We start from the raw sequence: 15,992 nt of genomic DNA on the forward strand, positions 1-15,992 counted from the left end.
TCCATCCTCGAGTTGGACTCCCTTTGTTATACAACAACTTCCCACTGACTATTTTACAGTTGGTAGTATATATATGTCTGTACTACTCTCCCGCTTCTTCTCAGTTTCCCCTTCACCCCCCGCCCCCTCCCATACCTCGAGTTCTCCAGTCCATTCCCTGTATCTGCTTCCCTGTTCTTGTCACTGAGTTCATCAGTACCATTTTTAGATTCCGTATATGTGAGTTAGCATACAATATTTGTCTTTCTCTTTCTGACTTACTTCACTCTGTATGACAGATTGTAGTTCTATCCACCTCATTACATATAGCTCCATCTCATCCCTTTTTATAGCTGAGTAATATTCCATTGTATATATATGCCACATCTTCTGTATCCATTCATTTGTTGATGGGCATTTAGGTTGCTTCCATGTCCTGGCTATTGTAAAGAGTGCTGCAATAAACATTATGGTACAAGTTTCTTTTGGGATTATGGTTTTCTTTGGGTATATGCCCAGGAGTGGGATTACTGGATCATATGGTAGTTCTATTTGTAGTTTTTTAAGGAACCTCCAAATTGTTTTCCATAGTGGCTGTACCAACTTACAGTCCCACCAACAGTGCAGGAGAGTTCCCTTTTCTCCACAACCTCTCCAACATTTGTTGTTTCCAGACTTTGTGATGATGGCCATTCTGATTGGTGTGAGGTGATACCTCATTGTGGCTTTGACTTGCATTTCTCTGATGATGAGTGATGTTGAGCATCTTTTCATGTGTTTGTTGGCCATCTGTATGTCTTCTTTGGAGAAATGTCTATTTAGGTCTTCTGCCCATTTGTGGATTGGGTTATTTGCTTTTTTGGTATGAAGCTTCATGAGCTGCTTGTATATTTTGGAGGTTAATCCTTTGTCCGTTGTTTCATAGGCAATTATTTTTTCCCATTCTGAGGGTTGCCTTTTAGTCTTGTTTATGGTTTCTTTTGCTGTGCAAAAGCTTTTAAGTTTCATGAGGTCCCATTCGTTTATTCTTGATTTTATTTCCATGATTCTAGGAGGTGGGTCAAAAAGGATGTTGCTTTGATGTATGTCAAAGAGTGTTCTGCCTATGTTTTCCTCTAGGAGTTTGATAGTGTCTGGCCTTATATGTAGGTCTTTAATCCATTTGGAGTTTATTTTTGTGTATGGTGTTAGGAAGTGTTCTAATTTCATTCTTTTACATGTTGCTGTCCAATTTTCCCAGCACCACTTATTGAAGAGGCTGTCTTTTTTCCATTGTATACTCGTACCTCCTTTGTCAAAGATAAGGTGCCCATATGTGTTTGGGCTTACTTCTGAGTTCTCTATTCTGTTCCATTGATCTTCCTTTCTATTTTTGTGCCAGTACCATACTGTCTTGATCACTATGGCCTTGTAGTATAGTTTGAAGTCAGGAAGCCTGATTCCACCAACTCCATTTTTCCTTCTCAAGATTGCTTTGGCTATTCGGGGTCTTTTGCGTTTCCATACAAATCGTAAGATTTCTTGCTCTAGTTCTGTGAAAAATGCCATTGGTAATCTGATCGGGATTGCATTAAATCTGTAAACTGCTTTGGGTAGTACAGTCATTTTCACGATGTTGATTCTTCCAATCCAGGAACATGGTATATCCCTCCATCTGTTTATGTCATCTTTGATTTCTTTCATCAATGTCTTAAAGTTTTCTGCATACAGATCTTTTGCCTCCTTAGGCAGGTTTATTCCTAGGTATTTGATTCTTTTGGTTGCAATGGTGAATGGGAGAGTTTCCTTAATTTCTCTTTCTGCTCTTCCGTTGTTAGTGTATAGGAATGCAAGAGATTTCTGTGCATTAATTTTGTATCCTGCTACTTTACTAAACTCATCAATGAGTGCTAGCAGTTTTCTGGTAGAGTCTTTAGGGTTTTCTATATATAGTATCATGTCATCTGCAAAGAGTGATAATTTTACTTCTTCTTTTCCAATTTGGATTCCTTTAATTTCTTTTTCTTCTCTGATTGCTGTGGCTAACACTTCCAAAACTATGTTGAATAACAGTGGTGAGAGTGGACACCCTTGTCTTGTTCCTGTTCTTAGAAGGAATTCTTCCAGTTTTTCTCCATTGAGAACAATGTTGGCTTTTGGTTTGTCATATATGGCTTTTATGATGTTGAGGTAATTTCCTTCTATGCCCATTTTCTGGAGAGCTTTTATCATAAATGGATGTTGAACTTTGTCAAAAGCTTTTTCTGCATCTATTGAAATGATCATATGGTTTTTATCCTTCAATTTGTTGATATGATGTATCACGTTGATTGATTTGCGTATATTGAAGAATCCTTGCATCCCAGGGATAAACCCCACTTGATCGTGGTGTATGATTTTTTTAATGTGCTGTTGCAGTCTGTTAGCTAGTATTTTGTTGAGGATTTTTGCATCTATATTCATCAGTGATATTGGTCTGTAGTTTTCTTTTTTTGTGACATCTTTGCCTGGTTTTGGTATCAGGGTGATGGTAGCCTCATAGAATGAGTTTGGGAGTGCTCCGCCTTCTGCAATATTTTGGAAGAGTTTGAGAAGGATAGGTGTTAACTCTTCTCGAAATGTTTGATAGAATTCGCCTGTGAATCCATCTGGTCCTGGGCTTTTGTGTGTTGGGAGATTTTTAATCACTGCCTCAATTTCTGTACTTGTGATTGGTCTGTTCATGGTTTCTATTTCTTCCTGGTTCAGTCTTGGAAGATTGTATTTTTCTAAGAATGTATCCATTTCTTCCAGGTTATCCAATTGATTGGCATATAGTTGCTTGTAGTAGTCTCTCATGATGTTTTGTATTTCTGAGGTGTCCGTTGTGACTTCTCCTTTTTCATTTCTAATTCTGTTGATTTGCATCTTCTCCCTTTTTTTCTTGATGAGTCTGGCTAATGGTTTATCAATTTTGTTAATCTTCTCAAAGAACCAGCTTTTAGTTTTATTTATTTTTCTTATGGTTTCTTTCCTTTCTTTTTCATTTATTTCTGCTCTGATCTTTACGATTTCTTTCCTTCTGCTCACTTTGGGGTTTCTTTGTTCTTCTTTCTCTAGTTGTTTGAGGTGTAAGGTTAGGTTGTTTATTCGATCATTTTCTTGTTTCTTAAGGTAGGACTGTATTGCTATAAACTTCCCTCTTAGAACTGCTTTTGCTGCGTCCCATAGGTTTTGGGTTGTTGTGTTTTCGTTGTCATTTGTTTCTAGATACTTTTTGATTTCCTCTTTGATTTCTGTAGTGATTCCTTGGTTGTTTAATAGTGAATTGTTTAGCCTCCATGTGTTTGTCTTTTTTGCAGTTTTTTTCCTGTAATTGATATCTAGTCTCATGGCGTTGTGGTCTGAGAAGATGCTTGATATGATTTCAATTTTCTTGAATTTGCTGAGGTTTGATTTGTGACCCAAGATGTGATCTATCCTGGAAAATGTTCCGTGTGCACTTGAGAAGAAAGTGTAGTCTGTCGTTTTTGGATGGAATGTCCTATAAATATCAATTAAGTCGAGATGGTCTAATGTGTCATTTAAAGCTTGTGTGTCTTTATTTATTTTCTGTTTGGATGATCTGTCCATTGATGTAAGTGGGGTGTTCAAGTCTCCCACTATAATTGTGTTACTGTCGATGTCCCCTTTTATAGCTGTTAGCATTTGCCTTATGTATTGAGGTGCTCCTATATTGGGGGCATAGATATTTACCATTGTGATATGTTCTTCTTGGATGGATCCCTTGATCATTATGTAGTGCCCTTCCTTGTCTCTTTTAATAGTCTTTACTTTCAAGTCTAATTTGTCTGATATGAGTATTGCTACTCCAGCTTTCTTTTGACTTCCATTTGCATGGAATATCTTTTTCCATCCCTGTACTTTCAGTCTATATGTATCCCTTGGTCTGAAGTGGGTTTCTTGTAGGCAGCATATAGAAGGGTCTTGTTTTTGTATCCATTCAGCCAGTCTGTGTCTTTTGGTTGGAGCATTTAATCCATTTACATTTAAAGTGATTATTGACATGTGTGTTCCAATTACCATTTTCTTAATTGTTTTGGGTTTGTATTTGTAGGTGTTTTCCTTTTCTTGTGTGTCCTACTTAGAGAAGTTCCTTTAGCACTTGTTGTAAGGCTGGTTTGGTGGTGCTGAATTCTCTTAACTTTTGCTTGTCTGGAAAGCTTTTGATTTCTCCCTCAAATCTGAATGAGATTCTTGCTGGGTAAAGTATTCTTGGCTGTAGGTTTCTCTCTTTCAGGACTTTCAGTATATCCTGCCATTCCCTTCTGGCCTGCAGAGTTTCTGTAGAAAGGTCAGCTGTTATCCTGATGGGTTTTCCCTTATATGTTGTTTGTTGCTTTTCTCTTGCTGCTTTTAATATTTTTTCTTTGTGTTGAATTGTCGTTAGTTTGATTAATATGTGTCTTGGTGTATTTCTCCTTGGGTTTATTCTGTATGGGACTCTCTGTGCTTCTTGGACTTGGTTCATTATTTCCTTTCCCATGTTGGGGAAGTTTTCCACTAGAACCTCTTCAAATATTTTCACAGACCCTTTCTTGTTTTCTTCTTCTTCTGGGATGCCTATAATTCGAATGTTGGTACGTTTAAGGTTATCACTGAGGTCTCTGAGGCTGTCTTCTAGTCTTTTTATTTTTTTATCTTTTTCCTGCTCTGTGGCGTTTATTTCTTCCATTCTATCTTCCAACTCACTTATTCGTTCTTCTGCCTCAGTCATTCTGCTGGTTAGAGCATCTAGAGTATTTTTAATTTCAGTTATTTTGTTATCCATTGCTGTTTGTTTTTCTGAGTTCTTATGAACTGTTTCTTGTACTTTCTCTAATTTGTTATCGAGATTTTGTATCATTTTTACTATCATTACTCTAAATTCTTTTTCAGGCATTTTTCCTATTTCCTCCTCATTTATTTGGTCTTGTGGGTTTTTTTCCTGCTCCTTTGCCTGCATGGTGTTTCTTTGTTTCCTCATGGTTGTCCAAGCTTTTGGGGTTGCTTGTCCTGGTGATAGAGGTGTTTATAGAAGACTGTCCAAGCCTCAGACTAATGTCCAAGTATTGGATTAAACGAATATTCAGTATTTCTGAAGCAAGGTCTTAGAACTACACCCCACTGTGTGCTGCAGACAGCAGGCAGGCAGACAGGAAGGACATGGCGGCAGTCTTACTGAATTATTTTTTTTGAGCTTTGAATTATTATGCATGAAAATCTTGGTCTTTTAATCAAGAGATCAGCAAGTGTCCATTATCATTAAAAGAGGGGAAAGAAGGGATTCTTTAAGTTATACATATATATGTGTATATATATATATATATATATATATATATACATATATAGGTATTGCATAATCTAGTCATCACTCTAAACCTTTCTCTTGCCAGATTAATTCACCCTGTATTTATATCAACTCCCAAGTCACTGATGACAGACATTGGAGGATCATCATCAACATTAGGCATTGCAGGCCAAATCCATTACAGTGAGACTAGGCCACCAGGCTTAAATGCAAGCAGGCACACTGGGGCTACTGGGCATGCAAAAGGCATCTATGTCTTTTTCGCAGGGGAGTCCACTGCAGTAACCTAGGGCTTAACTTTATCACATTTAACAAGTGCTCTTGTCCAGAGACCTCCATGTGCTGGAGAATCTAGAGTAAGCTGAGGAATGTCCTCAGCATTCTCGAGATTGGACATGAAATTTACCATGGTGTAACCAATGGTGGAAGAGCAAAGAGTTGGTTTAGGTTGTGCACCTTATAGGGAGAACCCAGGAGTGGGTTGGGTTTTCCAGATTTCAATATAAATTGCTTCATTCTCCAGGCTTTGCATTTCTAGACTGAGCAGTGCTAATCTGTTTTGACCTCACCTCTTACTCATTCTAGTCTTTGCCCCAGCAGGACAAAAAATTTAACTGTGTGACAAATTTTCCTGAGGACATTGCTCAAGACAGCGCTGGATACGGAAGCCGTCCAGGAACATATTTAAAAAGACATCATTTTCAGTAGGAATTGCTAGCACTACGGTAGTTTAATGTTGACACGTAGTGTATTCTCTCAGGAATTTTCTGTAATCTATCAATCCAGCCAGCCACTGGTAAACAATGTTTAACACAGGATAAGTGCTAACCACCATGCTGAGCACTGGGAGGGACAGAGGCTGGGGGTGTGTTTATTTTGGTACAGACAGTGAGGTACCAATTTATGTTGCCTTTAGCAAATAGATACCTAAGGTATTCATGCCAGCCCCATTTACTGAGTGAACTGTCATTTCCCCTGTATCTGGGAAGACCGCCTTCATTTCCTACTAATATTAACTCTGGAATTATTTATGTATATGCGGCTCTGCCCCTGGGCTTTCTATTCTGTTCTGGAGACCCAGTACCAGAATATTTAAATCACGGTGGCGTTAAATACGTTTTAATATCTGATAGGGCCAGTTTCTGCGCATTGCACATTTTTTTTTTCCCTTTCAGGAACGTGTTCAGGCCCGCGGCAGGGGGCGGGGTCGCGCCTCCTCCGCGACTCCGGTTCCAGCGGAGCCTCAAGGACGCGGAGATGGAAATCCCGAGGCTGCTCCCGGCTCGCGGGACGCGACAGGGCGGCGGCACCGGCAGCCCCCGGGGCGGCGGCCGGATCCACGGAGGTCCTGACCCCCGGGCCGGCCAGGCCCCCGCGCGCCGCCTCCTGCTGCTCCGGGGCCCCCAAGATGGCGGGCCCGGGCGGCGGCGTGAGGAGGGCCGCGCGGCCTCCCCAGGCCCGGGCCCTAGCCCGTTGGCGCTGAGGCCCGATCACGCTGGAGGCGTCGGTGGTGGCGGTGGCGGCGGCGGCGGCGGCGGCGGCGACGACGATGACTTCTTCCTGGTGCTGCTGGACCCGGTGGGTGGTGACGTAGATACCGCGGGCGCCGGCCAGGCCGCAGGGCCCCAATGGAGGGAGGAGGCCGGGCTGGGCCCACGGCTGCAGGGGGGCGAAAGCGGCGCGAACCCCGAGGGCCGCCCTGCGCTGGGCCCCAGCTGCCTGTCCGCTATCCCCGGCCCAGTCCCGGCCCTGGCCCCGATCCCCGCCCCAGGCCTGGGCCCCGCGGCGGCCTTCGCGGGCACCGTCACCATTCACAACCAAAACCTGCTGTTGCGCTTCGAGAACGGCGTCCTCACCCTGGCCACGCCCCCGCCGCCAGCCTGGGCGCCTGGGGTCGCCCCTGCCCCGCAGCCCGGGGGTCTGATCGCCCCGCAAGCGGGGATCCCGCACGCCACGCAGCCTGGCGACTGTCCCGAGCTGCCGCCCGACCTCCTGCTGGCCGAGGGGGCCGAACCCGCGTCCGCCCCAGCGCCCGAGGAGGAGGCGGAGGGCCCGGCTGCAGCTGAGAGCCCCCGCGGGCCGCCAGGCCCGGGCCAGGGCGTGGTGCTGTACCTGTGTCCTGAGGCGCAGTGCGGACAGACCTTTGCCAAGAAGCACCAGCTAAAGGTGCACCTGCTGACACACAGCAGCAGCCAGGGCCAGCGGCCCTTCAAGTGCCCCCTGGGTGGTTGCGGCTGGACCTTCACCACCTCGTACAAGCTCAAGAGGCACCTGCAGTCACACGACAAACTGAGGCCCTTTGGCTGCCCGGCAGAGGGCTGTGGCAAGAGCTTCACCACCGTATATAACCTCAAAGCGCACATGAAGGGTCATGAGCAGGAGAACTCATTCAAATGCGAGGTGTGTGTGGAGACCTTCCCCACGCAGGCCAAACTCAGCGCCCACCAGCGCAGCCACTTCGAGCCTGAGAGGCCCTACCAGTGCGCGTTTTCTGGCTGCAAGAAGACGTTTATCACAGTGAGTGCCCTGTTTTCCCATAACCGCGCTCACTTCAGGGAACAGGAACTCTTTTCCTGCTCCTTTCCTGGCTGCAGCAAACAGTATGACAAGGCTTGTAGGCTGAAAATTCACCTTCGGAGCCACACTGGTGAGAGACCGTTCCTTTGTGACTTTGAGGGCTGTGGCTGGAACTTCACCAGCATGTCCAAACTCCTAAGGCACAAAAGGAAGCACGATGATGATCGGAGGTTCATGTGCCCTGTGGAAGGCTGTGGGAAATCTTTCACGAGGGCCGAACATCTGAAAGGCCACAGCATAACCCACCTGGGCACAAAGCCTTTTGTGTGCCCGGTGGAAGGCTGCTGTGCCAGGTTCTCTGCTCGCAGCAGCCTCTACATTCACTCCAAGAAACACCTGCAGGATGTGGACACTTGGAAAAGCCGATGCCCAGTCTCCACTTGTAATAAACTCTTCACATCCAAGCACAGCATGAAGACCCACATGGCCAAAAGGCACAACCTGCGTCAGGATCTCTTAGCTCAGCTAGAAGCTGCAAATTCTCTCACGCCCAGCAGTGAACTTACCAGCCAGGGGCAGAATGACCTCAGTGATGCAGAGCTTGTGTCTCTCTTCTCTGACGTGCCTGGTAATAGTTCTGCTGCAGTACTGGACACTGCATTGGTGAACTCTGGGATCTTGACTATTGATGTGGCTTCTGTGAACTCAACTCTGGCAGGGAACCTCCCTGCTAATAATTCCTTAGGGCAGGCGGTGGAACCTCAGGCCTTGATGGCCACCAGTGACCTTCCTCAAAGTCTGGATACCTCACTCTTCTTTGGAACGACAGCCGCCGGTTTTCAGCAGAGTCCCTTAGATATGGATGATGTCTCAAGTATAAGTGCGGGGCCCTTGGGATCTCTGAGCTCTTCGGCTGTGAAAAACTCAAGTCAAGAGCCCCAAGCTTTGATCCCCAGCGGTAAGCTAACAGTAGACACAGAGGCTCTGACTCCTTCAAGCACCCTTTGTGAAAACAGTGTCTCAGAACTACTGCCGCCAGCCAAAACGGAATGGAATGTACATCCTGACTCTGACTTCTTTGGACAGGAGGAAGAAACTGAGTTTGGATTCTCCAATTCAGCAGGAAACCATGGGTCTCAGAAAGAAACAGATCTTATCACAGTGACTGGCAGCTCATTTTTGGTATGAACTAAACTCTATTCATTCCTTGCCACATGGCTTACTTTTATTGATGACACTCAATTTTAAGAACATTCTGGACTAAATGTTTAAATGCAGTCATTGCTTATAGGTTTGAAAAAGAACAGAGCCCTGGGCTACAAGTTTGGAGATTTAAATTCTGATCTTGAGTCTGGAACTGACAGGTTTTGTGACCCTGAGTAAGTCACTTATCTTATCTGAGCCTTAATTTCCTTATTTATAAATGAGCTGGTTTGAATAGATTGTTTCTAAAGTCATTTCAGCTCTATTTTCATGATTTTATGCTCTTTCTTGAAAATTTAAGGACCTTTTACAGTGATTAACAATTGCATGTGCTCCTAATGTAATGAAAAGTGCATTGACAGTTAATGATCTGAGAACATGGAACTGGTGTTTGTTTAACTTCAAAAATTTAATGGAAATTTTACACAGTGCCAAAACAGTTCTAAAATCTAGTAGTGAGCTTAAAAAAGAAGAAAGCTGAAAATCTGGGTTGGTTCTTTTTACTTTATCTTTTTAGCCTTTTTTAATTTTTTTTATTTATTTATTTATTTATTTATTTATTTATTTATTTATTTATTTATTTTTGATGGAAGGCTGTGTTAGGGGAAGTGCCAGGGCTTTGACATGACTCAGACTAAGAAATATTGAGTTTGTGGTGTTGAATAAGTGGCCTTAAATATGTCATTTGCTCTCACTAACCCTCAGTTCCCTAGGTGTAAAGCTGTCATTGTAATTTATACATACCTGATGAATTGTAGACTTCTTCTATCCTAGCAGTTAGGTTTGGAGGGAAAATGTTTTGTGTTTTGGCAGTTTTTAATGAATTTTTATCACCTTTCCTGCCCCTCATCATCCCCTTCCTCAAAGGGAAGAAATTAGCGTAATTTAACATCATGCTTGTGCAGGCAGTAATGCTTTATGCAGGTTAAGAAACAGAAAAGAGAATCTCTTTCTTCCACAGGTTAAGGATTTTTCTCCACACAATTCTGTGACTTTGCTAACCTGTCCATTAGACCAGGACAGTGTCTTTGCATTCAAAGCCATCCTGTAGAGTGACTGGAGAGCCTGTGGTTCCAAGGAAATCTGAGAATTGACCAGAGTAAGGTTTTCTTGCCCCAGAGAGCTCATTATTTGCCTTCTCCCAGAGTTGGAATGAGAGATTGACTTTGCATTTTGAGTAAATACTGTCTGTGTTACCTGAGTATAGCATTTTACAGTTTATGTAACACTTTCACAACTGTTATATTTGATCCTCACAATATTTTGAGATAGTTGTGGCAAAGTTTCAACTATAAGTCATATTAAAATTTACCTAACTCTTGTTTAGTAACTCTTAATTGTGTGTTTATGCACATCAACTTTCATTCTACTCTTCTGTTTCATGATGACTTTTGTTTATAACCACTGTTCCACCTTAATTTATATCTGTTATCTTCTGTCAGCTCTGCTCCCTCTCCAACCTAGTCTCTAGCATGTGCACTCCATGCCTTGCCATGATCTCTCTCTCTCTCTGTCTTTTTTTAATTAGGTAAGTCTTTGTCATGGTCACCATCTCTCAGCCATTCAGGACCTGGCCCGTTTTTCAGTCCCAATATTTACAGCAAGTCTGAGTGTGCATTAAGAAATTATTTTCTGGATTTAGAGGTCAGTGTGTGTATATATGAATCAAATAATAGTGGAAATATTTTATGTATGGTTTTAGTGAGACATATAATTCTTCTATTTTTCTATATTTTTTCATCATGTTGTTCTGCTAGCAAACACTATTAGTTGCTCTGAAACATTCTAATCCAGTACTGTTTGTATGTACATTTGTTGGTAACAATTATTTAGCACTTTGGCAGTGCACTTTATAATTTGCCGTTTTGAAATGCATCTGTACTGTCTAATTTTTAAATTGGTTGTACTCATTCAGTGAAATAGCAAAAAATATACATAAATTTGTAATCCCAAAGAAATGGTCAAAGTGTGATTGTTTCTAACCATTTAACAGTCTCCCTCAGCACTTTGGAAAGATTTTAAGCTGTTGTCATTAGTTAAGTCCTCTTAAGTAAGTTATTCTTCTTTTCCTATAGATAGGAATGTAGAGACCTGAGGTGAACATGCACGTCTTAATCATCTGTTAATATATATATAACCATAAAAATACTTTAAAATCCTGTCATTTTGTTTCTTTAATCCCTCATTAAAAACAATTATAAAATATGGTTTTGTTCTATTCTGTGGTATTGTCAAAGGACAGATTTCACTTTTCTTGAAGATAAAAATCTTGTAATTATTTATGGGCTCACATGGTTTCTTTCAGTCAATTTGTTCAAAAGATTTCTCATTCAATACCATTTTCCAACATGATGAAAATAGCATGAAATTACAGTCAAAACTGTCAGTACAAACATAATGGTTACATTTTAGTTAGTGTTTGCATAAATTTGCCATTTAAAAAATAATAGGATATGATTTAATGTTATCTCACTTGCTTTTTGTGCTTCTTCAGTCTTTGGTTTATTAAAATTTTGCCAATTGAAAACATAGTAACAGAATACTTTGCAGGAAGGTTTGCATCCAGGAGACTCTTGAACATATTCCTCATGAGTTAAAATACATGTATCTTGACATTTTTACCCTGATCTCATTATAGTATTACATAATTGAAAGCCTTGAGTAGTAGAAGTGAAATTTGATAGAATATGATAGTCATTTTCCTCTGGATTAAATACTTCTTATTCCCATCCAGGAAAAAGAAGAGAAGGGTATTTATTCCTTGATTCCAGATAGAGCATTGATTAAGTCTCTGTTTGGGAATATCCATAATCCCTTAGTAATTACTGAAATCAAACAGATCCAGTTGATGATTTGGTAATAATAAAACCTAATTTAGATGCAGCTCATTCAAAATATTGATAGTAGTGGTAATTCAAATATAAGGCTGAGCTGAAATTTATGGTTTTGAACAAAAGATTGACTTAGCAATTTTTTAGAAAGTGAAATGGGTTTTGCACATTTAGAGAATAGGTTATCAAGCACTTTGTCAGAACAAAACTATATATTAAAAGCAAAGCACTCATTACAAATGAATTTTTTATATTTTTCAAATCTGATTTGATTTGGTAACAATTTTTAAGCTAGGGACCTCATTGTCTATTTCAAGTTAATTTACTGACTATATACAGAATACAAGGTAGAAGAGTACTAGGGATGTAGATAAGAGGAATAAAATGTGAGCTACTTAATTTTGGAAAGGACATAGAAATTAAATATTTCACATCTAAATATCTGAAAACAACAAGCATGTTTTCAGACACTAAGTTAATAGCTTGGAGGGAAAGGAGGGGCAGTAGCTATTCTTTAATGGATGGTTAGATTCATTGGGCTGGTCAAAAAGGTCGTTCGGATATCTTGTAGAAAAACCCGAACGACCTTTTTGGCCAGCCCAGTAGTTACATAGATAAGAGAGTAGGTGAATTCCAGCCAGGAAGAAAGTACAAGGAAAGAATTTGAAATGGAATTGGCCACAGGACACTGGGAAAGACAACCTAGTTCAAATGCAGGATGCATGTTTGATAAGTGCTAGGTGTTAGGGTTAGACTGCCAATATGGAACCAATCTGAAGAGCTATGAAAACCAGTCACAGTGGGTAGGACTTTATTCTGGACATGGTTAAGGGTCAGTGAAGATATTTAAGAAGATTAATCAAGTGATGAGTGTATAGAAAGTTTAATATAGTAGACATGTACAATGTGAATTTGACGAGGGGAGATAGGAAAATCATTTAAGAGTAACTTGTAATAATTTCAGGGTTCTGTGATGAAGGCTTGGACTTTATTCATGGCAGAAAAGGACAGATTGGAGATGTTTCTAAATTGGAGAAACAAATATAACTTGGTGACTCACTGAATGTATGAGACATCTGTGAGGAAAAGAAAGGAAGATCAGAAATGACAAAGGATTTTTTTCTTTACATTTTTTTACATTACAAAAATTACATTTCATTAACATGAATATTGGATACTGAAGTCTTTTCAGGAATATATATTGAAAGATAATTAATTTAGGGCATGTTTTATTGGGAAGTGATAAATCAGTTATCCCTGAATAAAGTATACATATTGTGGAGTATACACACCATTAGACAGTGGGTGCCATTTCATCTCCCTTGGCTCCCTCATATATTCTCAGATTTACATTCAATGTTTATACTCTTGTTTGCTTTTGAGTATTTACAGGCCTCTTGAAACTCATACGATACCCTCCCCGAATACTTTGCATCAAAATGAGCTATGTCACCTCTGTCTGATAATTCCTTCTTACTACTACTCTCTTCCCTACTGTGAATATTCAACAGATATTTTATGTGGTACTTAGTAATATAATAAATCATTTCTCCAGAATGTGGAGAATGCTATTTGGTCATTAATTTCAATAGCTCATCAGTATAAACTCTGCTAGGTTGAATGTCCTGTATTTTTCTCAGATTGGAAGAAATAGGACTAGAATTGTCCAAAACTAACTTCCATGTGATCCTTGGGGCTCCTTACTCATAAACCCCTCTGTGACTAACTAATGTGGTGTGGGAACTCAAGTCACAGGAATCACATCCTCTGTTATTTACATACCCTAGCATATTTTCTCCTTTTTCTTGTTACCCTATAACTAATGGTGATAAGAAGGAATGGAGTCCAAAGAAAAAGTGAGAGAGTAAATAAGTAGCAAAAATAACTACCTAGCAATTACATTTTGTTTGATGGTGAATTTTGCTGTCCTGCATTGTCAACAGAAGACTTCATCTTGTTCTAATTTTCTGCTGAAATTTATGGACCTGAAAAACACTTGGCCTACAGAAAATAATTCACTATTTTAAGCAAAGCAAAACGGTGATTCTTAAGAGCACTAATAAAGTGTGACTCCCTTAGGAATATCTCATTATTATCAACTTATTAAGAAGCTGATAATTATTGAGTGCCTACTCTGAGACACTATAAAGTTTAAAACAAAAGCATATTTTATCAATTCATTCAAGCAAACATTTTTGAGCACATATTTGACAATTGGTGTCCTTACATTCACAAACATTATCTAGACAGAGAAAAAAACTCAAACAATGAAAAATAATATATAATCAAGTTATAAATGGTTACATTTTGGAATAACAGCAGCTGTTATTCTTAGAGTATGGACTAAAAATTGTGATAAGAAAAAATTCAATACACAAATTATTTCAAAGGTATTTCAAAAACATTTAAGAATCTAAAATTTAATCTGGGAAACAGCAATTAGATTAAACTATCCTGATTAAAATTTAAACAACATTTTGAGTGGTACCTTAACTAATTATAGAAAAATCCTTTGGTAAATAAATTTTAAATTATGCTTTATGCTTTATTTTTATTCTATATTGGAATCCTGAATGTAGAGTTATATGAAAGTGATTTTTTTGAAAGTGATTTTTTGAAAATCATATAATAAATATGTTATTTTGAAAGAGAAAACTATAGAACATAAATGTGGTATTAAGATAAATAAAATCCCTTTTCCTTATATTAGACATAATAGCAAATTTTAATTTTCTGAAATAAAAAAGCAACTACTTTAATTAGAAAGTATTTCATATAGGTACACTAACTGAAAAGAAGAGTATATAAATTTCATGTGATATTTAGGAATGAGAGCTGGAATTTAGCATGGAGAATCCTAAGGATTCACCAATTATGTGGTGAGGGTCAGATTAGTCATCAAAGCAAGAATTTAAGATTCTGAATAAAATATAAATAGCTTAACACATTTGGAAAGGGGAGCAAAATCCACCATAGCAAAATAAAACTCTTTAGTGAAAGCAACACTGCGTTTCCAAGATGTAAAGCAGTTACAAATGGTAGCAAAAACAAAGACATTTCAACTCTAGGCATTCTCACTTTGGAATGAAGCCAAGAAATTATTAATCTTTATCAGGACCTATTTCCCTTTCCTGTTTACACAATGCAGTGGAGGAGTATAAATGCAGTATGAGACTACATTATGCTGGATGTGGAAGAAGGAAGCTGGTCACATATCCGTTTGTGAGGAAATTAGCCAAAACAGAGAGCTGAAGTGGAAATTCCTCAGGCAATGACTCAGTGAATAGAGCAGCAGTTCATTCCAGGCTAGTTACAATTTTAGAATGTGTGCTACTGGACAGATATTTTTTCCTCCTGATTCATGTTGGCATTAGTTAATTAATGCCAAACATAGCACTTGGCGTTTCTAAGGAAATGCAACATTTTTTCCACTTAAAGTCACCTTATGTTCCTGTGCTTCTTAGAGCTAATTATTATTTTATTGTTAGTTATCAATAACATCAGTAAGAAATGTTATCAGATGCTATGACATACACTAATAGAAAAAAAGAGATGTCATGTATTTATTATTTTTGCCTCACTTTCCAAACTGTAGATTAAGTAAAACTTGTTTTTCTGTTTTTTTTATTTGAAGATTCACTTTCCCATGGATATGTCATTGTTTATATACTTAGAAAGCAATAAGACTTGGGAGTATTGTTAAAATAAGTGTTTGCAATTAGAACATTAGTAATTTGGCTACCTTTAAAATGGAGAAACCTAGGCTAGATGTACTACTTTCCTAGATAACAGAGAGGGCTTTTGGAAAGGAATGAAGGACAAATTCACTGGGAAAAAAGACTTTCGTTTCTGTTATTGAATCAGACTTTATATTTATCAATCTTGCTGATGAATGTTATACATTTTATAGTCTGCTATTAGAGGACTCCATATATAGTACTGAGTCTTTCTTTAGATGAGACCTTAAAAATTTGGTAATTTGTTTTATATTTAATTTTTATTGAATTATAATTGACATAACATGGTTTCAGGTATACAACATAGTGATTTGATATTTTTATACATTATGAAATGATCACCACAATAAGTTACCATCTGTCACCATACAAAGTTATTACCATATTATTGACCATACTCCCTATGCTGTGCATTAC

At 39.4% G+C, this 15,992-nt stretch overlaps 1 protein-coding gene across 1 annotated transcript; it reads left to right on the top strand.

Moving 5' to 3' along the window:
- Positions 1 to 6,512: 6,512 nt before the first annotated feature.
- Positions 6,513 to 11,177, top strand: LOC130842637 (zinc finger X-linked protein ZXDB-like). Its single transcript, XM_057719322.1, has 2 exons — positions 6,513 to 8,986; positions 10,536 to 11,177. The coding sequence occupies exons 1-2, from the start codon at positions 6,545 to 6,547 to the stop codon at positions 10,626 to 10,628; spliced, it is 2,535 nt and encodes an 844-aa protein (XP_057575305.1). The 5' UTR covers positions 6,513 to 6,544; the 3' UTR covers positions 10,629 to 11,177.
- The last annotated feature ends 4,815 nt before the right edge of the window (positions 11,178 to 15,992 follow it).

Source organism: Hippopotamus amphibius, chromosome X (genome assembly GCF_030028045.1).
Source record: "Hippopotamus amphibius kiboko isolate mHipAmp2 chromosome X, mHipAmp2.hap2, whole genome shotgun sequence".
NCBI classification, from domain to species: domain Eukaryota; kingdom Metazoa; phylum Chordata; class Mammalia; order Artiodactyla; family Hippopotamidae; genus Hippopotamus; species Hippopotamus amphibius.